Here is a 22,259-nt window from a genome sequence, read left to right on the forward strand (position 1 = left end):
CCCTTTTTAGTAAACTCTTTAGTACGAATTCGTCCCTGCATTAACAAACTTAAGACTTTACTGTGCAAAGCAGAAGCCATATGTCAGCAACATCCAGAAATGCTTCTGACTTCTCATGTTTGATACAAAGTAGAAATATATGTTCTGACAAGTCCACTTTCAGTTTTTTTTAAATAATGGATGCTTTGTTTCCTTAGCCAAATGAGAAATGGACCACCCAGATTGTCCTCAACATAACATTCAAAGGCGGGGTCTGTCATGGTATGAAAAATGTGTTGGTGCCAATGGTATGCCTAACTAGCACATCTGTAAAGCCACCATTAATGATCGGGGTAAATAAGCATTTTGGAGCTACACATGTTGCCATTTAAATAATAACTTCTTCAGTAACATTCCTGTTTCAGTAAGACAATGCCAAAGCGCATTGAGCATGTGTTACTGCAATGTGGCTTTGTAGTAAGAGAGGGCAAGTGCTAAATTGGCCTGCGTGCAGTCCAGACCTGTCTTCCATTTAAAATGTTTCACATTATGAAGCACCATAAATGAAAACAGAGATCCTGGACTGTTTACGAACTGAAGCATTATATCAAGCATGAATTAGAAAAAAACTACACAAACTGGTGTCCTCAGTTCCCACATGATTACAGAATGTTGTTAAAGGGAAGGGTAATGTAACCCAGTGGTAAACATGTCCCAGTACCAACCTTTTTGGAAAATGTTGCAGTCATCGAATTTAAAGTATGTGTATGTGTACAAAAATACAAAGTTAATTAGTTGAAACATTAAATCTTTTGTCTTGCTGTTTTCAGTTGAATATAGGCCAAAAAGGATTTGCAGATAAATTGGGTTTCTGTGCATACTCACTATGTACATGTTTGCATGTCTGGATTTGGTTGTGATTAGATATTTTACCATGTCTGTTGCAGAATGTAAAACACACTGAATAATATGTAGGTATAATTTTAAAACTATATACAAATCTATTTAGAGATATTATGAGATATTTATAGAGCTCCTTGAATTTGTAGGCCTTTATTTGGATTATGAACAAAAGCTGTGGCCTCATTATGGCAAAAAACAAGTGCAGAATCTTCACTACATACACTATTGTTTAAAAGTCACAGTTTATCTTTTCCAGTATTTTCAATAAACCCATTATGGTGGCCGATAAATGTATACATAACCTCACTGTTTTAAAATAAAAAGAAGGTAGCTAGGAAATTGTAATAAAAGAAATTAAGAATCTTTTTGAAATCAGTAATGAAAAGGCTGCAAATTAGAACCAGTAAATGCTTCCAACATGTATAATTTATAGGATTTATAAAAATATATCCAGAATATTTTATCTTTTAAAATATTGACATTTAAAATGCCTTTTGCTGTCTAGTTTGTAATATGTATGCATATGTCGTTGTTGTTATTATTGTATATACAAAAACAAAATGACAAGTATGACAAGTGACTTCATATTTTAGAACACTCAATTATTAAAAGAAAGAGTGTTTCATGTATCTGTTTCATGTATCAGGTGTGAACTGTGGTGCTCCTCCTCCTCTGGAGCATGGTCAGTATCATGGAGAGGATTTCTATGCTGGGAGCTCAGTGGAATACCAGTGCAAGCCTGGCTTCTACCTGCTGGGGGAGAGCAAGATGCAGTGTACTAACAGTGGCATGTGGGCTAGCAACCCACCTGCATGCCTGGGTAAGAGAAACTGGAGACAGGAAAATACTTTCTGTTCATTCATAGAGGAGCTCATGTAAACCTGGACCCTAATCTATCCAGGGTATATGCACTTGTGTGTTTATCTGCTATACGCATGTGTGTGTGTTGTAGATGTGGACGAGTGTGCCTTGGGTTCGGATTGTGATGATCATGCCAGCTGCCAGAACACAGATGGCTCTCATATCTGTACTTGTATCTACCCCTACACTGGAGATGGAAGGAACTGCACAGGTATACCAAATTACAGTACTGAGCATAACATGTAACACAACTGACAAAACAGATAATACAGTTTTACTCCACCTGCAAAGATCATCTGTGTTGGTAATATTGCTTTCATTAATTAATTAATACATTTCTTTAAGATATTAAAGAGTTGTCTTTAGAAACAGTCTGTTCATAGGGCTCATAACTTTTGTGTATATTTATGTCATTTCACTGCTGAAACAAATGAACTTTTTCATTGAAGTAAATAAACTGTCACTTATAACAAAAGAGTGCTCATTACAAAAGATGTGATCATTCAGGGCTGGACATGAATTACTGCTTATTCCCTTGTCCAGAACAAGTGAAAGTTTGTTTCAAACAAGTGGATGATGCATTTACTCATCTGATCAGACCAACTTTAAAACTTAAAAAAGAAACTTCAGAAACTTATGAATGAGAGAGAGGAAGCATTTTGTGTTTGTGAGTGAGTGAGAGAGAGAGAGAGAGAGAGAGATAATACTGACTGAGACAAGATGAGTGTAAAAAATGAGAATGTAACACCATTTAACTGAATCAAAATAGCAGCCCTTTACAGCTGTTATTGACCATGGACAAATTTTTTGTTCCTTGGACAAGTAAGCTGTGGATTTACTTAGACTTATTTTATTTTATATTTTAGGCTTAGACCGATTTTATTGTCATTCAAATTTACACCGTACAGTGCGCCTTATCATGAAATTACATTGCACTGGATCAGAGCAGATTGGGGAGAAAATAAAAAATAAGTAATGCAATGTAGTGCAAAGTACAACGTAGTACAAAGTGTACTGCATATGTAACATATGTATATCAACAGATAAATACATTTTAAATAAGTATATGTTCAAGAGAGTGTATTGCACTGGAGCTCCCAGGTATGAAGTAATAAAAAAAATAATGATTGGAGTAGCATTTTATTTATTTGTTCTACTTCTTAGAACAAATCCCCAAAAGAGCTTAATTTCAAGCCCAGCTCATAATCCACAACAACAGATTAAATGACCATCTATTTTATCTTTTTATGTCCCACCTAGAGCCTGTGAAGTGTAAAGACCCAGGTCATCCTGACTTTGGCCATCGTGATGGTAACGTCTTCATTGTGGGCAGTGAGGTGGTCTTTGCTTGCGAGGATGGTTATGAGCTGGTTGGCTCATCCCGTTTGTCATGTTCTGAGACAGGCACATGGGAGGGAACATTCCCTTATTGTACAGGTAAACAAGTCTGTCAGGCCCCAGATCCACTAACAGTCACTCAACACATTGAATTGCTGAATGAATATAAAGGGGTATTCCACAGATTTTTTTAAAAATCTACCTAATTACAAGTATTTCACATGTAATTGATTTCAAGTGTGAAATCATTTCATGTGTCCTATGAGAAATGATGCACTGTAGAGAAACAATAATATTCCAAATAGTTGTCAATTGAAAATTCTCATTAAACCTCTTTGAGTGCTTGGCTTTTTGGGGTATCCTATTTGCTTAAGTGACCTTCATTAGGTCCCGACCAGAAGCTCTTTAGTTTCTTTTGAATGTGAGCTTTTTATTGTGCGAACAGTTCAGATTGTGCCAGGTTTCATTTGAAACTGATGAATCAACAGATCAGGTTTGAATCTGATACCTTCTCTTTGTGCTAGTGTTTACCCGAAAGCATACACACATGTACGCACATACACACAGACCAAAACAAAGCACAGATTAGATTAAATGTTTTGTCAAATATATCCAGAATGCTCACTGACAAAAAAATGTCATTGTCTCTGTGACACTGTTGTCCAGCCTTATTGACCATTCAGGTCAGTCGGTATTCTCGACCATAATAGCACTTGGACACGTGGATAGCACACACACACACACACACACACACACACACACACACACACATACACACACACACACACACACACACTTATCACCCTGGGTCACGGATGGGGCTGGATCCAAGTGGTCACTGGAAACATCCTGGACAGGTTGCCAGTCACTATTTCACATTTAGTAAAGTCTTAGATTTTGACACTTCATTGTAGGACTATTAATCTTTGGGGGCTTTTTTTGTTTGTTTGTTTGTTTTTTTTATTTCAGCTGTTTTTCTCTTTCAGCCAAAAATTGAAAATACCTTCTATTGACTAATTTCGTCCAGAAAATGTTGGTGCATCTAATATGTAAGCTTCTGAGTGTATGAAGGGCTTATTCAGGTGTCATGTAATATAAACATTGTCCTTAATAAAGTCTGACCTTTTCGTAACGGCAAATATTTTATTCTTTCAGCTCTGTCATGTAGTCCACCCACTGTCCCAGCGCATGGAATCATGAAGGGGACAAACTTCACATACAGAAGCAAGGTGACTTTCAGGTATCAATGTCAGTGCTAGAAGAGTCGTGAGGAGCATTTTAGCAATCTCAGGAAGCCATTTTTCCCATGGCGAATAATCTATTTCTGTGAGTTATAGTAGGGTATTTTGTTTAATTGCTCTGTAATATATTTCTTTTCTTCATGCAGCTGTGACAACGGTTACATCCTTGATGGGCCAACAGAGATCCTGTGTCAGTCTAACTTAAAGTGGAATAGTGCACCACCTAGTTGTCAACCTGTGATGTGCAGCGAGCCCCCTACTGTGGAATTTGCCGAGTTCACCTTCAACAGCAAAGTTTACCTGTCCACTTTGTCATACACCTGTATGGAGGGATATAGGTAAAATTAAACATTTCATTGTTATGTTTAAGATTAAGACTGGAGGAGACACCTAAAGTACCCAAAACCCACAATATCTTTTAGTTTATATACATAAAAAATAGTGGCCCGGTAAAATGAATCACTGAAAAATTTTTATGAATGGTTATGAATTAATAGCGAGTATCTAAGATTCCACAACTATATTATAGTAATATTAACACCTTCCTGCTGTGAAGATTACAGGGCTCAGGGGAGCTGCGGTGTGAGGCATCAGGAGAATGGACATCCCCTGTCCCTGTCTGTGCCAGGGTGGACTGTGGAGAACCACCTCCTTTAAAGGATGCAGTAATCAAGGGAGACAACTTCACTCTGGGCAGTCATGTCCAATATATCTGCAAACAGGGGTAATTGTACTACAGACATCTTTCTTGCAAATTTAGAGACAGACATGTAGAACTGCACATAATCCTCAATATGTGATCACACTCATGTGAAATTATGTATTGATTTGTGTAATACATGTACTGGTTTATGAGCATTACGACTTATGAAATTGTTAACAGCGCTGTGTTCATTGTAACTAACAGTGTTTTATGTTTACCACATCTAGATTCACATTACTTGGTGCTGAAACTCGGGAGTGCCTGCCAAGTGGAGAATGGAGCCATATCTCTGCTCAGTGTGTGCCTCGCCAGTGTGGATCACCGCCGCATGTCGATCATGCGCTCTCTGATGCCGGACACCAACTGTTTGGTGACACTGCTATCTACTTTTGTGACGATGGATACACCATTGGCAACAACACCAAGCTGTTCTGCAATGCAGAGGGTGTCTGGGCACCCCCTGAGGGCTTTAGTATGCCACACTGCACTGCCAATTTCTGCCAACGCCCACCAGATCTACCTCATGCCATTCTGGACTCCATCAACAAGCCCAAATATGTTAGTAACACAGAGGTCAGCTACAAATGTGAAGAAGGCTTTGTGCTCAATACCACAGCAACTCTGAAATGCTTAATGGGAGGAGAGTGGTCACCTTCTCCCTTGGATATTGGGTGTGTACCAGTCAGATGCTCCAAGCCGGAGAGTATTGATAGGGGTTACATCAGTGGAACCAACTATAGTTTTGGAGCTGTGGTTGCATATAGCTGTGATAAGGGCTACTACATCAGAGGAGAGAAAAGGAGGACTTGCAAGGCTAATGGAGAGTGGGGTGGGGTTTTACCAACTTGCCAGCCCATAGCTTGCTCTAGTCCACCTCGCTTGGCTAATGGCTACATCCAGGTGTTTATTCCAGTATTTTTCTTGTCATCTGTTGGTGTTGGTTTTTCATTTTGTTTTATTGCTTTATTGGCTTTGAATAACTCTATTTTCCTCCTCATTTCCAGGAGCCCTCGAGGAAAGCAAGCTATGTGTACAGCTCTAAGGTGACATATGCTTGCAATGCTGGTTATCGCCTGGTTGGGAAACCTGAGCGTATGTGCATGGCCAACAAGCAGTGGTCCAGCACTGATCCCCCAGTGTGTGTGCTTTTGATCTGTCCTACACCTCCTGAAGTCAAACATGGACACTATCGTGGCTCCAGATTTGAGGTGGGAAGTAAGGTGGAATATATCTGTGATGAGGGTTATGACCTCACTGGTGATGCAGTCTGGACTTGTTTGAAGTATGGCAAGTGGGACAAAAGCAAAACTCCACACTGTTCTCCAGTTAAGTGTCCAGAGCCACCTTTGGAGGAGAACCATCTAATACTGCGAAGCTTTGATTCCGATTCAGGTACTGTAGAGCTTTCCTGTGAGGATGGCTATGTGCTGCATGGGGCAAGGACTCTTCGATGTACCCAATCCCAAGAATGGAACACTTCCTTCCCAGTCTGCAAGCAAGTATCTTGTGGTCCACCACCAGAAGTTTCCTTTGGTGATCCATCACCAGCATCTTCCTATTTTGGCGGTGTGGTTTCCTACTCCTGCATGGCTGGATTTACCCTTCGGAAGGAAGCGTCTATTAGTTGCCAGGCAGATGGAAGTTGGAGTACCCCTTATCCAGAATGTATTCCTGTAGAGTGCCCACATCCTGAGGAAATACCAAATGGTATAGTGGATGTACAGGGCCTCATGTATCTTAGTACTGCCCTATACAGTTGCAAGCCTGGTTATGACCTAGTGGGCAACTCAACAGTGTTGTGTGGTCAGAATGGCCTTTGGATAGGGGGAGTGCCTGCTTGCCACCCCATTGAATGTCCTCCCCCTAAGGATATTCCCAATGGCTCTGCTAAGTACTCACGATACCAGTTTAGCAGGTCTGTTACTTACTCCTGTCAGCGTGGATACCGTCTAGAAGGTCCAGAGACTCTTACCTGCCTGGAGAGTGGTAAATGGGACATGGAGGTTCCATCCTGCAAACAAGTCTACTGCTCACCTCCTAAACCCATTGAAAATGGCTTTGTTGAAGGCAGAGACCATAAGTTTGGTGTTACCATCTTTTACAGCTGCTTTCCAGGCTTCTTGCTTGTGGGACAGAACCACCTTACTTGTGAGGAACATGGTTGGTCAAGTTCAGTGCCTACCTGCATTCCAGCAGACTGTGGCCTTCCTCCACACATTGACTTTGGAGATTACTTTAAAATTCAAGACCAGTATGCTGAGTTGTCTAGAGGAGACAGCAAACCAACAGGCCAACCTTCACCAGCAGACACCAGCTTTTTGCATGGAACCATGGTTCAGTATCGCTGCCACGCAGGGTATGATGTGAATGGTGGAGTTGCATTAGTATGCCAAGAGGATGGGACATGGAATGGAACTGCTCCTGTTTGTGTACCTGCTGAATGTGAAACACCACCTCAGCCTGAGCATGGATCAGCAATAGTAACAGACACTGCACTGGGCAGCTTAGTGGAATACAGCTGTGAAGATGGGTATGAGCTGGATGGTCAAACAGTGCGACAGTGCATCTCAGGAGGCCAGTGGAGTGATGAAGCACCACACTGCATTCCTGTCAACTGTGGTGACCCAGGAGGTATTGCAGATGGTGAAGTAGTGGGAAGCTCTTTCCATTTCAAGGGAGTGATACATTATGAGTGCCATGATGGATTTATCCTACAAGGTTTAGAAACTAGGACTTGCCAGATGGATGGTAAATGGGATGGCAAAGCACCATGCTGTAGGCCTGTGTCTTGTGGGCGTCCTGTGGTCTCAAGTTATGTGCTAGTGAATGGAGACAGTTATACCTTTGGCAAGCGCCTGCTCTTCAGCTGCAACCCTGGGTTCATCCTTCACGGGGCAACTACTAGTGTTTGCCTAGCCAATGGCACTTGGAGTGAGAGTACTCCTGTGTGCCTCCCAGCTGACTGTGGTCAACCCCCTATCATTAAGAATGGACGTTTTAGAGGAACAAATTATGGTTATAACGGCAAAGTAAATTATGAGTGTGATGTGGGCTATATCTTGACAGGAAATCCCACACTTGTCTGCAGAGGTGATGGACTGTGGGATGATCCTCCACCACGATGTGACATAGTCACATGTGACCCACCTGAAGACATCAGTCATGGCTTCCTGAATGGCTCAAGCTTTAATTTTGAAGATGTAGTAGAGTATGTGTGTTTTCTTGGCTATGAAATTGTCGGCAGTCCAATTTTACGTTGTGCAGCAGAGGGAAGTTGGCTTGGAGAGGTGCCTGAATGCAGACCATGTATGTGCAATCCACCAGTGCTGAAGTTTGGTGCTGTGCTTGGCCGAGATCACACCTGTGGTGCTAGTGTTTGGTTCCGGTGTGATGATGGCTATAAAATCCTTGGACCCACAGAGGCCGTGTGTGACAAGGGTGGAATGTGGAGTCCAGGGGTACCCATCTGTAGCAGGAGCAGATGTTCCACACCTCCTCCAGCTCTACCAAATGCTGTTGTAATAGGTAGCCCTGCTACACTCGATACAGTCACCTATGGATGCAGGCCAGGATACTTTTTGCGAGGACACCCAAATCTCTCCTGTGGAAGATTGGGTAGGTGGGGAATACCTAACCTACACTGTGATCCTGTGTCCTGTGGAGAGCCCCCTCCTGTTCCAAATGGAATGATTGTAGGGTCTGCTTTTACTTATGGCAGCAAGGCTCAATACAGGTAATTTGAGCTCTGAAACATAAGTGCCTTTTGAACATTGTTTATGTGAAAATCTTATGAATCTGCGCTGGTTAACATTGTATCTTCTTTTTCGCATGTGCTTTTAGCTTATAATAATTTCTCCTTGTTTCAGGTGTACAGAGGGGTATGAAATGGTTACAAAAACAGACTCAGTCAACTGTCAGAGCGATGGTACTTGGTCTAAACATAGTGTGAGGTGTCGGCCAGTACCATGCAGTCTTCCCACCAACCTGACCAATATCGTGGTGGTAGGGGCACGACTCACACCAGTAGGAGGCACTGTAACAATCTCCTGCAAGCCTGGGTTTTATCTTGAGGGCCCTGGACTATCTGAATGTGGGGTATGACCTGATTTTGACTTATGTAACCTTAGATGCAGATGAGAATGTTATTAACTCAAATACAGAACTATCAACCAACTGAATGTTGTGAAAAGCATATGTAAAAATTAAACATATTAAAATATTACCTTTTTGTTTATGTAAAATGAGTTTATTTTATTTGGTAGCATCAAAAAGCAAAATGCTCTGTCTTTGTATACAGATTTTTTATTAATATGGTCAAAGTTTACAACAGGTGATAGATGCATATTGATTATTTTATATTGATCTAGCTTTTTGGCAGATGGTCTCCATCTTTCTCTTCCAATTCATGTGTTCCTGTCATCTGTGAGAAGCCTCTTCCCCTTCTCCATGGTAACATTGAAGGCAAAAGTTACAATTATGGGGACATGGTTATGTACACATGTTTGCCAGGATTTGAACTGCAGGTACATCTGAAATATTTACAACTAACCTGATATTTACACTTCATCTAACAATTCGTCTGGTATGAAGTAAGGGTGCATTAATAGGGAATTCTCGGGTAAATGCAATATTTTATACGTATATAAGTATCGCTGTTGTTGGAAGAAAACCTCATAGCTCCAAAATGATAACTTTACAGGAAAGGGGAAGAACAAACTCTACTTTTAATGTAAGTCAATGGAACCAGACTTTTTTTCCAAAACTTTTCAAAAACTGAAAAATCGAGATGGTTTTCCTCCGACAGCAGCCATATACATACTAAATTATATAGGTATGTACATTATATTATTATGCATTTATTATAAAATTCTGATAAATTCTGATCATTTTCTTAACAATTACCTGGCAATACTGATATGATTTCAATATGATGTGTTCCCAGTAGGAAGTACATAAATGTCATTGTCCAATAAACCCTTAATCTATATATTAATGTTACATTATTCTTTTTTATTTATTTACATCTGTCTCTCATCTCTCCTCTACAGGGTGATAATGTTCAGATCTGTCAGAGAGACAAAACTTGGAGTGGGGCTCAACCTCTGTGTGTTGGTGAGCCTGTGTTATATATCTTCACTATATTCACACAAAAAAATAATTGTACAGTACTGTGTGGAAGTCAATATTTTTTTACATCAAAAACATTGTTAAAGTTTATGTTTTTTGTGTTTATTTGTATTTATTCAAATGACACTTTTTGCTGGGGAAAACTCACTTACTGCAAAGATAAACAGTTTTGAACAATTTTCTTGGCCACCCTGAACTTTTGCACAGCACTGTGTGTACACACACACACACACACACACACACACACATATATATATATATATATATATACTAATATGGAATCTGCATAAATCCATTATAACACTCTTCTAAGTTGATGATATACATGATATATATCAAAGTCATAAATTAACATGGCATAATTTAACTTCTCCTGCATTAAATCTTGTATTTTCAGCGATTTCATGTAGTTCTCCACCATTTGTGGAGAACGCTGTTTTAGTGGCAACCGGTGAGTCATACGAGAGTAATGTTACATATTTCTGTAACTCGGGGTTGGAGCTGATTGGCTCACAGAGCCTCACCTGTCAGGCGGATGGAACATGGAGTTTACCTGCACCAACCTGCAAAGGTAAAACTGCTGTTCGTAGATGCTTTTAATAATTATAACTACATTACAATCTGTAGTTCCACATTCATACAAAGTCTCTTTCATTTTCTCTCAGTTCCTGAAGGCTGTGCAAGGCCTGACAGGATATTAAATGGGAAGTTGCAGGAACACAGCCTGGCCAGTGGGAAGGCACTAGAGTTTTTCTGCGATAAGGGCTACACTTTGCAGGGGGAGTCCCTTGTTGCTTGCATGGGAAATGGTTCCTGGAGCTCGCCTTTTCCTATCTGTACACGTAAGACTGTCAGATACTGTCACTCTTATGTTACCTTCCAAGCACAGCCTTTATTTGTAGAGACTGAAATATGAAATCCTCTGATATTGGCATAAGCCCTCTTTTGTAGCTAAAACAGCAAATTGTTTTGCTCCCTTTATATTTTCTGAATCATTTTGTGGCCTTTATAGCATTTATAGATTTAACATATATCACTTTGGCCCAAAAACATTTTATCTCATGTTGAAGGTGATGTTTTGTAGAGACCTAATGTCCTCAGTGAGCTTTGTTATCTATAGATTACACATTGTGACACAGGAGGTCTACATAAGATTACGTAAATGTTAGCAACCCATATCAGAAGCTCTTCTTACGTGTTATGAATAGTAAACATGTCTCTCATTTTTCATATTCCTCATATATCCATTCTTTTGAGCTGTCACTCTCAAATACATCCATAACTCAGTTCATTATTATTATGTACCCTCAGTTGTGATATCTCAGCTATGTTAGCACATGCTTTGCGCAGACACCTTAAGCAAGAACTTAAGAGGCTTGTGACATGCTCATATTTCTGACTTCTACTCAAGTTCTCAACTTCATTTCACCTTGCATCTAAACAGTATTTTCCTGCCTCAGTGTCCACTTTGACATGTGTGGTCAGTACCTTGCATCACTGAATGCGATGCAGTCTTTAGTCAGATGTCAACACATCTACACAGCGGTAAACAAAACAGAAAACTACGATTTTGTGTAGCTGGTTCATTCACAGTGAATGGTTGTGTGCTGATATCATATTTGGTCAACAACAAATGGATAATCATGTGGTTTGCAATTTATTATCTGCTTTCTTGCACAATTTGCATTCACTGACACAAGATAAGCATAATTTATGGCTTTTCATTGTATTGTAGCTTTAAAAATACTGTATACAATTCAACCTCTTAAATATCCAGGTCCAGGACCTGTCAGCAGGTCTAGGCTTCTATTCTTCACTCCTATTACTCACTCAGTTTGCATTGCTTCCCATGTAGTTGCTGAGGAATAAGCCTTAGCATGTAATAGGGGAATTTAAGGGGCAAAGTAAGAAACAGTGCAGTTGCACTACAATTGCCTCTTTTTTACTTTACATTTTAATTCAAGGTGCTGTTCCAGTTGAGGATCTATTCCTGTACTGTGCATTTAGAAAGGAATCGTGATGTTGTTTCACGTAGAAAATGAAAATATGTGAACATTAACTGCAATTGTATTTTTCCATCATGTGTGATTCAATGGAAATTTATACAGTTCATACAGTAGTTCATTTTTTGTACAAGGTGAAATTAAAAGGAAAAAATTGATTCCTCTCTCCACAGCTAAGACATGCCCACCTCCACCTGGTTGGACAGGGAACACCACAGTATTCCTGGTGGGTCAGACCTTATCATTTAGATGTCCCAAAGGTCAACAGGTCAAAGGTCAAAAGGGCAAAAAGCTTGCCACCATAACCTGCAGAAGTGACCGAACTTGGAGTCCAGTCAGCGCAGTTTGTGAGAGTGAGTAGGCATCACCTCTCAGCACTATTACTGCCATACACTGCCAACATGTTATTCACCTTTATAACTGCAGTATTATATGAATGAAGGTAAATGTACGTCCAGTAATAAGATTTATCCCAAATCAGTCCCTATGCCCTTATCAATTATCTTGCAATTTCAACAGCTGCTGAGCCTTTGAAAACACAAGGTAAGGAGAAAAGACCTTTGATACAGATTAGTTCAAGCTGAATTGAATGTTGTAGCTTTGGAAACAGAAAAAAACATGACTATTTGTTTGCTTTAGTAGTCTGACACAGCAACAGCTTATAACACAACTTATAAGACTTTGGCTGTTTTTTTTACTTTGCAGGCCAACAGGGCCTGCATTAATGTTCAGTATCATTTCTCTGAATCTCTTGGTTTAACAATCAAAAAGATGTTGATTTTCAGTGCTATTAATGTTTATTCTTACATAGCTTTCAGGGTTTGTACATGATTGCATACAGGAAGAGTTTCATAATGATGCACTCTTTACATCCCTTTAATATTTACTCCGCGCTAAAACACACACATACACACCCATAAGTTCCATGCTGGGAAATTCCAAGACTGAATTTCTCTTCCTCTTTATCTTTTTCTGGACTCTCATACTTTGGTAATTTGATAAAGCCTCCTTGTAGTCTTTCTTTCCCATTAATATTTCAACATCATCCTCTTTCCTTCCTGAGTACTTCTGAGACAGTCTCTTGATTGCAGCCTCAGGACAGCCATTGTAATGTTATTTGAGCCACAGCATTACAACATGACCTTCAGACAACCTAAACCTATTACTATCTGTACAGTGACGGATATTGTTTAAATGCAACACTATTAAAAAGATGGTTTTTTCAAGGGTTCTTTAGTAAACCATGTAAAGCTATACCATGAACAACCAAGAAACCCTTTGAATGATGAAAAGGTTCTTTGCATCCTGAAAGGATTCTTCAGCTGTAGATGGTTCTATATAGCATCTTTTTGAAAAATGGTTTTCTATTGTTATGATCTCCAGTTTGTAACAAAAGAAGAACCCATTCAGGTGCTATGTAGGACCATCAATCTGAAGAGCCCTTTCATGAAGCAAAGAACCCTTTAATCATGCAAAGGTTTCTTTGAGAGTTCATGATTCTGTATGGAACTTCTTTTTTTACTAAAGAACCCCTGAGGAACCATCTTTTAAAAGAGTGTACTATACAGTAATAGACAGCATGTGTATGTAAGAGATATGCATACAACAATATAAATGGTAACTTTATTTGGATGGTCCACTGTAGATGCTTTGTAGACGTTCAATTTATCCTTAACTAACATTTAACTAAATATCTGTTAAATGCAACTGAACTAAACCTAACCTAAAGGCAAAGCCTACTCCTTAACTTAACCCTAACCTTAATGTTGTTGTTAATCAACTGAGTTTCACCAGAAAGTTTGTTATTAATATTAGTATTAATAGGTCATCTATAGGGGACCATCTAAGTAAAGTGTGACCATATAAACACTAGTTGTCCATGATATTGATAACTAAATGCTGGTTGAAGACAATGTAGTGGTTTGCAGGTTCAGAATAGCATATTTTCCAGATTTTCTAAAACATTGCATATTTGAAATTGAAGTAACCCAGTCTATATTTAGTCTATAACCAATATTACATTGTGTCAAAAGGAACCTATTATAAATAATGATGTTCAAATTATAATGTTTCGTATCATCAATACTTTGATCATGGTATAGAGTTTCCCTAGAAGACAGCATGCAGAATTATGAGGTGTGCGCTATTGTATTTAAATATACTGTGATAGACCCTGCTTTAAACTTTGATAAAATGTGGCTGCTATTCTGGGTGTAAACTCTTCCCCTTCCTTTGCATGACCTGTTCTTATGGATATGTTGTTCTTTTACTCAGTTAAGAGCCTGCATGCTTTTTTATCTTTGTTGCTGTGATGTATAAATGGTGCTCTAATTTGTTAGCATGTGCACGTCAGCATAATGTTGTGAATGGTTTGCTGTTTACATCCCATGTCATACATCCAGAACTTCCAGAACTTCCAGAATGACTGAACAATAGATGAAGCCTTTGTAAAATGGCCACAGAATTGCTTCACCCCAAAAAAGCAAACATAATGTAGTATGCCAACTACATAGCAGAATCAATACCCCCTCTGCTAAAATCCATACCACCATCCACATTTATTTCCCCCTAAACAATGTTTTTGCTTCTATCATCAGGACAAAGCATTAAATACAAAAGAGGGCACAAGTAATGATGTAGGGCAAAAACCCCTAATTAAATACTATAAGAAATAGTATAATATAATAAATTTTCCATAAGGATTTTTCAGTTTGTGTATATATATATATATATATATATATATATATATATATATATATATATGGACTGGGCTTAAGTGGCCCCCTTGAGCCCTTTAAGCCCACTTATCAAATGTTAAAACTGAGAAATGTTTGTGTTTTATGTAAAATATATGCTCATTTTGAATTTGATGCCAACAACACATTTCAAAAAAGTTGGGACGGGGTGACAAAAGGGTGGTAAAATTGTGTAATGCTTAAAAAGCCACCTGGTGGTTGATTGACAACAGGTCAGTCACATGATTGGGTATGAAAAAAGCATCTCAGAGACTTTCAGAAGCAAAGATGAGGAGGGGTTCACCACTCTGTGAAAGACTGTATGATCAAATAGTGCAACAATTCAAGAATAGCACTTCTCAACATAAAACAGCAAAAACCTTTTGCTTTTCATCATCTACTGTACATAATGTTGTTAAAAGATTCTGAGAATCTGGAGAAATCTCTGTATGCGAGGGACAAGGCCAAAAAACAGTATTTGCTGGCCATGATTTTTGGGTCCTCAGGCAGCACTGCATTAAAAACAGACATGACTCTGCAGTGGAAATCACTGCAGAGGTTTAGAAACACTTCTGAAAAACACTGTCTGTGAAAACAGTTTATCACTGCATCCAGAAATTCAAGTTAAAACTCTAAAACACTAAGAAAAAAATCATATATAAACAAGAGGAATCCAGGAATGCTGCCACCTTCTCTGGGCCTGAACTCATTTAAAATTTACTGAGGGGAAGTGGAGAAGTATCCTGTGGTCCAACGAATAAAAGTTTTAAAATGTTTTTGGAAATCATGGACACTGTGTCCTCTGGGCTGGTTATCAGCTCACAGTTCAAAAGCCAGTATTAATGAAGGTATGGGGTGCATTAGTGCACATGACATGGGTGACCTGCACATCTGTGAAAGCACCATTAATGCTGAATGATTTCTACATGTTTTGGCAACAAATGCTGCCATCCAGACGACGTCTTTTTCAGGGAAGGCCTTGATTACTTCAGCAAGACAATGTCAAACCAAATTTTGCATTTATTACCACAGCATTGCTCCATATTAAAAGTGGCCTGGCTGCAGCCCAGATCTGTCACCACTGAAAACATTTGACACATTAAAGAATTGAAAAATACAACAACGGAGCCCCCAAACTGTTGAGCAGTTAAAATTGTGTATCAAACAAGAATGGAAAAACATTTCACTTTCAAAACTACAGCAGTGTGTCCTTAGATAATTTCAAATATGATCTAGAACTACCAAAACAAATAAGTGTGTGGGCATTGTCATACTAAATTGTAGCCACTCGTGCTTAAAAAGTGTAATACAAATATTTAACCACATAACTAGTGAATGACATTGTATATTTTGTCATGTTTTGAATTTACATTGTGGATAGGAAACCCAAGAGTAGATGGTCTCACTTCCTTTTCACTTGACCCGTGCTGTGTCCCTGTGTTTCTTATAGACATGAGGCTTCTGTTCAAACTCTTATGACTTATTTTTGACAAATGCTGTAGAAATCAGTTAGCAAGTCAAATAGGACTGTAAGCATTATCTGTACTGAAGCACAAAAATGAATCAATAAAATTAGAAGTTATTCCTATGTTAGAAACAAAATAATACACTTTATGATTTATTTTCTGAAGTAAAGTTAGCATGTCTGTAAGTTTTATTTGTGACGGCCTCCATTTATGTAATTGCTAGTATAGAAAAACACAGAAATAATAGTTGCATTATCTTCATATATATGGTAAATCAATAAATAAAACTCCTAGTAACAGACATAGATGTGCATTTATTGTATGAGATTCTCAGTGTCTTTAGTAAGTTGAGAGCTTCATTATTTAAAATATTTCATAATAAAAGAGCAAGTGGGTTTTATTTAGTATGTGGGCTTATTAGGGGCTTTTAGTGTATGATGCCTTTATCACCTTCTGAATCACTGAGGGAATCTCCCTTTCTAACTGCCTGGCCCAATACATCTCGACCCTACACAGGGGTGTCCTGCGGCCCCCCACTTCACATGGCTAATGGAGTGGTCCGTGGGGCTGTGTTCCAGTTTGGCGATGTGGCGGTGTACTCGTGCTTCGCGGGCTACGTCATGGACGGCATAAGCCGGAGTGTGTGCTTGGAGAATGGCACATGGACTCCGTCCCCTGCCTGTAGAGGTAGAACAAGGACACGCCCAGTTCTGCCTGAGCCACTCCCTAAACCCCCGTCCTTCTACTATGAGCACCTGTGATTGTTCTTGGCTTTTCTTTTCTTGAGTTGCTAGTTTATTAGGTACTCATACTACCTTGTACTTACAATCATTGGCCATTTTACACCCGATGGGATCCAAAAGATTTCCTTTCTAATCTAAAAGCCTCTGATCAGTACATGAGATAAACTTTAGACTTGTCTGAACACATGTTTCAATGGAGGGAATAAAATCTTGTGTGCGAAGGCCTTAACATGGTCAGTTTCACAAATTTACTTCAGTTTGAATAGCGACCCAGCAATAGTGTAGAACCTTTAATAATTCTTCATTTTGTTTGTCAGAATTTTTCCTTCTTTTAACTTAATCAGATTTTCAATGTGGTCTTGGACTTTTGGATTCCGCTGTAGAATTAGTGGTTGTGGTACCTGTTTGGGTTTATCAGACTTAGTGGTTAGTGGTTTTATTGAGTTTCTAAACACTGTGTACACTTACTGGTCACTGGTCAATACACCTACCATGATCTTGCAGCCTACAGGTATGCAGCTAGAGCCCAAAGTTCATCTGTTATTTTGTGTTATCCTATAGCCCTTCACCACTGGTCAGTTTTGACTACAAAATTGCTCTTGGCTGGTACACTCATAAAAACACAGTACACACTATCATTCAGTGACATTGCTGTGGGGAGACTGGTTCACCACCAAAATAAGATCTGGTCAGTGGTAGTCCTCTGGTGGTTCCTTTCTATTAAGGCCCCAGGGAACCTAAAGCCATGTTTTCTTTCTAAGTAGGTTAAATTTGCAAAGTATTCTTTGCCGTGTGAAGAACTTTCCAATCTCCTAAAAAAGACCACTGTATTTTGCAAAAACGTCTCTCTTTCATTGTAAGCTGGGCAGTACTGCCTTTATAGGCTGATTTGTCCTCTCCCAACCACACAGCTTTACCAACGGGCTCTTTCTCTCTGTTTAGTGGAAGAAACTAACCAAGAGAAAGCAAAAGACTTAGTAAGCATACCTGAGCTGTCAGGCTAGCTCATCTCTCCTGTCATCCATTTGTTCACCTGTCTGTTCATTCATTGCTTCTATCAACCGGCCACACAAGCATTCTTTGGATACATCGGTATATTGGGACCACGCCCAGGCAGTTCTCTCTGATAAGCACTTTTAAGCAATGCTTCATTATATCACTGTCTTGATTTTTCATTCAGACTTTGCTGAACATTTAATTCAACACCTAATTTCAATATATAAACATCATACAAATATTTTTACATTTTACACTGTTCTACTGGATTAATGGATTTGGTAGAAGGGAGCTGATAAATTGTGCAGTAACAGATGAACTACTGTAAACCTACAAACTGTAAATCTACAAATTGCATCTATATGTTAGGTGTAACTGATAAAATGGCCAATGAGTGTATGTTAAGAGCACTTAATAAGCTGTCAACCCAGTGTACACACACATACACACCAATGCTGGTGATTTAGGCTATTGTCTTTTCCCCTTCGGGTAACACACTGAAGATAAACTATTCATGTGGTTTAACCTATATGTACTCATTCCTCACCACACAGCTCCTTCAAGTATCAGTACTCCATACTGTTCCACATTATACTCATACTCATGTTCATTTAACATGCATGATCACCCTGACATTCACTTGAGTTGCTGCTTATCCATGTGACCATTGGTAGTGGGTAGATAAACTGATTTGCAAATCTCCTTCGTGTCACTGTGGAATGCCTTACACTTAAGCATGAGCTTAAGACACTGAGGAGCATTATTTTGCTGCTTGTTAATTTCACCTGAACATAAGGTTAAGACACTGAGGAGTTTTATTTTGCAGCACAAGCTTAAGCTGGTAATAAAGCCTTACTTCTGCCTCTCCCCTGTTATAGGATGAACTGTTTAAGACCATGATGTGTAATATCTAGGTTGGTTTCTTATGTGTTTCATATTATGAATCTTAATGAGTTTTTTTTTGATAGTCTGTTTGTCTGTCTGTGTGTCTTACCACAGCTATATGTTGGCTACAGTGTCAGAATGGAGGTGTGTGTCAGAGACCAAATATATGCTCTTGCCCAGAGGGCTGGATGGGTCGCCTCTGTGAGGAACGTAAGTTTGACACACCTATATACCTACACACTTAAAATTCCTCTTTGATCATTTGTGCTCCAGTTTTGGTGGAATGAAAAAGTGCTGTCACACTGGTCTTTTACAGATAAGATTACACACCCCATCTCAAGTGGATACATTCTGTTTAAAGTTCAGATTCTAAACTTTCAGTCGGTACTAGTGTGTTTGTAAGTAGACACAAATTTTTGCAGTGTTTCAGAACAAACTAAAAAGTCATACAGGCCTGTTGATACAGATATTAAATTTAATGTAAATGTTAGCCACTATGTGAACTAAAATTAACCCCATTATGTAGTTAAATACAATACTGTGCAAAAGTGAGAGGCCACCCTTCATTTACATAATTTTCCGTCAAAATGCCCATTAAGTGCAAGTTATTCATTTTCAGGAGATATTTGTGAGGAGATTAGATGTAAGATATAAGCTATAAGATAATCCACTTGCTTAATGAAGGGGAAAGTCAAAGGAAAATGAAAAACAGGCACTTCCAAAGATGGAGCTCAGATAAACAGTATGTAAAGCTTTCAACTTTGAGAGACAGAATAAAATCAAGCACCACTCTTACTTCTGAAAAAATCCACAGGTGTTTCTGTCCTTCCTTCCACTGTGAGAAGGCAACTTTATGCCATGGGTCTAAAAGAATGTGTGAAAAGAAAATAGGCAAAAAATGTAAAACATTGGGGTTGATTACTTGGAACAGGAGAAGTAGAAAATGCAACCAACTTCTAAGACCAAACTTGAGAGGTGTGGGGAAAATATCCCTGCTTTATTTTCTTAGAAACAAACACAAAAATAAGAGAAGCTATAAAGGTAAAAGGTCAAAATACTGGAAAAATGAAAGTGTGTTATATATCTGTGTGTCTGTGTGATTTTATATATATATTATTATTATTTTACAATATTTTTTTTATATATCTGTTAAGGGTGATCTTTGACTTTTGCAAAGTACTGTATGTAATTCCATTTTTAGTGTCACAAAACAACAATAATAACCTCTAGGGGTTAACACTAGAGATGGACTGATCAGTGTTTTGGGGCCCAATGCCGATCACCTTTCAGCATGATCAGCTAATGACCAATACCGATTGAGGGTGGGACTGGACGTCACATTTAAAGGCACTGTAAGTGATCCTGGAGAACAATTGTTAATATTTGAACTCAACAGCAAAACGTATACACCCCTACCTTCAGTGCTCCTTCAGAAGCTCCGACCCTCAAATTCATGGACATGCATTGCCGTGGCAAATGACACTGTCTTCTATCTTCATGTTTCTTTGTAAACATTGTACAGACAAAAAAACAGTTAGCAAACTGTCGATGCATTTGCTACAAGTTTACAAACTTCAGCAAATGGGACAAAACAACATTGACCTATTGATTCTGTGAAACAGCAAAAATAGGTAAACATTACCTGTCATGCAGACACAGAGCAACCTCATCATCCCTTATCATGTCTGTCTCGATGAAGCTGATGTCAGCTTCTTTTTCACCAGCTTCTTGTTCAAATGATGTAGCAGTTACATTGTGACACATCAGGCTAGCATGTCCATTGAAATAACTGGAGGCTACACAAGCAGCTCAAACAGGACAAAATAGTCCTGTAAAATCTTTTGTTTGTGAAATAGAGATGACAAGGCTGAAGTTGTCTTTTTAATCGCCAGCTTGTTGTTCGACCATTCCACCTGAAATAGTGCACAAGTTACATTCTGGCACCTTAAGTAAAATAGCTATGATTCATATGTTTTAGGTCACTGATCAGCTGTCAGGATCAGCGAAGTTTGAGAGATGTCGGCCAATCGCATATTTGGTCTGAAAGTTAGGCGACACCCATACATAGCTGAACATTTCTTCCATCTCTACTGAACACTGATGAAACAGCTCAGACAGTACACATCTCTTGATTCACACACAACTTGATTCACCTAGCCAGAACATTCATCACACACACACACACACACACACACACACACACACCCACACACACACACACACACTGCAGTCATCTTTCAATCCACCCTGTCACCCCATCTCAATTGTCCTTTCATAAACTCTTCACTATTCATACCATACAATCATTCACATGCAGCATTCAAACATAACTCTAAAAATATGAACCATCTCTTTTTCCCTGTGACGCCCCAGTGTTACTCAGCCTGGCTCACCTCAGCTCACTTCTGTTAGCAAACCCAGCTTGCTTTCCGTCCTTTATCCTTAGTTGATCTGTGCTTGCTCTGTGGCTACTTGAGTATTGCCTCCGAGCAAACATAATAATAATGATAATAATAATGATAGTAATAATAATAATAATAATAATAATGAGTTTAGAGTGTACAAACTGAGCAAATACTCAAGGTAAAAAATAAAAGCAAAAAAAGCAGAAAGGAATAAAAATAACTTGGATAAAATATAACCAAAGAGACAGAGTATAGTCAGCGAGATAGTGGCTATAATATTTAAGGTCTGACTGCAGTTAGGAATAAATGGTGAAAAAGGAGAAAGTGACACAGCAAAAGACTAAATAGTAGAAAAGAGAGAGCACTGAGCTTACAGCTGTGTGCTAAGAAGCCTTCTTTCAGCTGACTGTCTCTCAGTGTCTCTCACTGCAGGTGCAGCTCACAGCCAGAGAGAGCGAGAGAGCAAGAGAGAGAGAGAGAGGGGAAATGAGAGGGAGCATGCATGGCAGAGGAAAGGCTGAGTGAGTGTGAGTGTGAGAGAGGAAATGAGAGACAGAGTCAGTGAGAGATGAAACCATTAATCATTTCTAGATAAGTTGCTTCTTTGGGCATCACTTATTTATGAATAGCTTAATATTATCCCATGTTAAGATTACACCACTTCACATCTTCTTTTTATAATACCTTCTCTTTCAATGAGGGTGTTTTTTCATGCATTTAAAAAACAAGTCTAACCTGTAATGGCAGGACCAATAAAAGCCATATTTCATTTTAAGATCTAAATGGATTTTTTTTATTTGTGGTTCTGGGGTTATGGTTACAGTTAGGATTGCATTTAGAAAATTTGTACTACATTATAGATTACATCTCCATA

General features: G+C 38.9%; 1 protein-coding gene across 3 annotated transcripts in view; it reads left to right on the forward strand.

Annotated features, from left to right (window-relative positions):
* The window catches only part of svep1 (sushi, von Willebrand factor type A, EGF and pentraxin domain containing 1), a 135,115-nt gene that overhangs the window by 102,116 nt on the left and 10,740 nt on the right, over window positions 1-22,259 (forward strand). The window contains exons 31-46 of one of the 3 annotated variants that reach the window (XM_017718757.2): window positions 1,529-1,702; window positions 1,835-1,954; window positions 3,004-3,180; window positions 4,237-4,321; window positions 4,469-4,660; window positions 4,879-5,046; window positions 5,253-5,925; window positions 6,030-8,758; window positions 8,892-9,120; window positions 9,393-9,548; window positions 10,074-10,137; window positions 10,550-10,723; window positions 10,818-10,994; window positions 12,329-12,508; window positions 16,873-17,043; window positions 19,095-19,190. In XM_017718757.2, coding sequence (XP_017574246.1) covers window positions 1,529-1,702; window positions 1,835-1,954; window positions 3,004-3,180; window positions 4,237-4,321; window positions 4,469-4,660; window positions 4,879-5,046; window positions 5,253-5,925; window positions 6,030-8,758; window positions 8,892-9,120; window positions 9,393-9,548; window positions 10,074-10,137; window positions 10,550-10,723; window positions 10,818-10,994; window positions 12,329-12,508; window positions 16,873-17,043; window positions 19,095-19,190 — 5,565 coding nt within the window. Of the gene's footprint in view, window positions 1-1,528; window positions 1,703-1,834; window positions 1,955-3,003; window positions 3,181-4,236; window positions 4,322-4,468; window positions 4,661-4,878; window positions 5,047-5,252; window positions 5,926-6,029; window positions 8,759-8,891; window positions 9,121-9,392; window positions 9,549-10,073; window positions 10,138-10,549; window positions 10,724-10,817; window positions 10,995-12,328; window positions 12,509-12,674; window positions 13,414-16,872; window positions 17,044-19,094; window positions 19,191-22,259 lie in introns of those variants that run through there. The other 2 variants (XM_017718758.2, XM_037534702.1) reach the window with 2 other exon arrangements.

This window comes from Pygocentrus nattereri, chromosome 2 (assembly GCF_015220715.1).
Source record: "Pygocentrus nattereri isolate fPygNat1 chromosome 2, fPygNat1.pri, whole genome shotgun sequence".
NCBI lineage: Eukaryota > Metazoa > Chordata > Actinopteri > Characiformes > Serrasalmidae > Pygocentrus > Pygocentrus nattereri.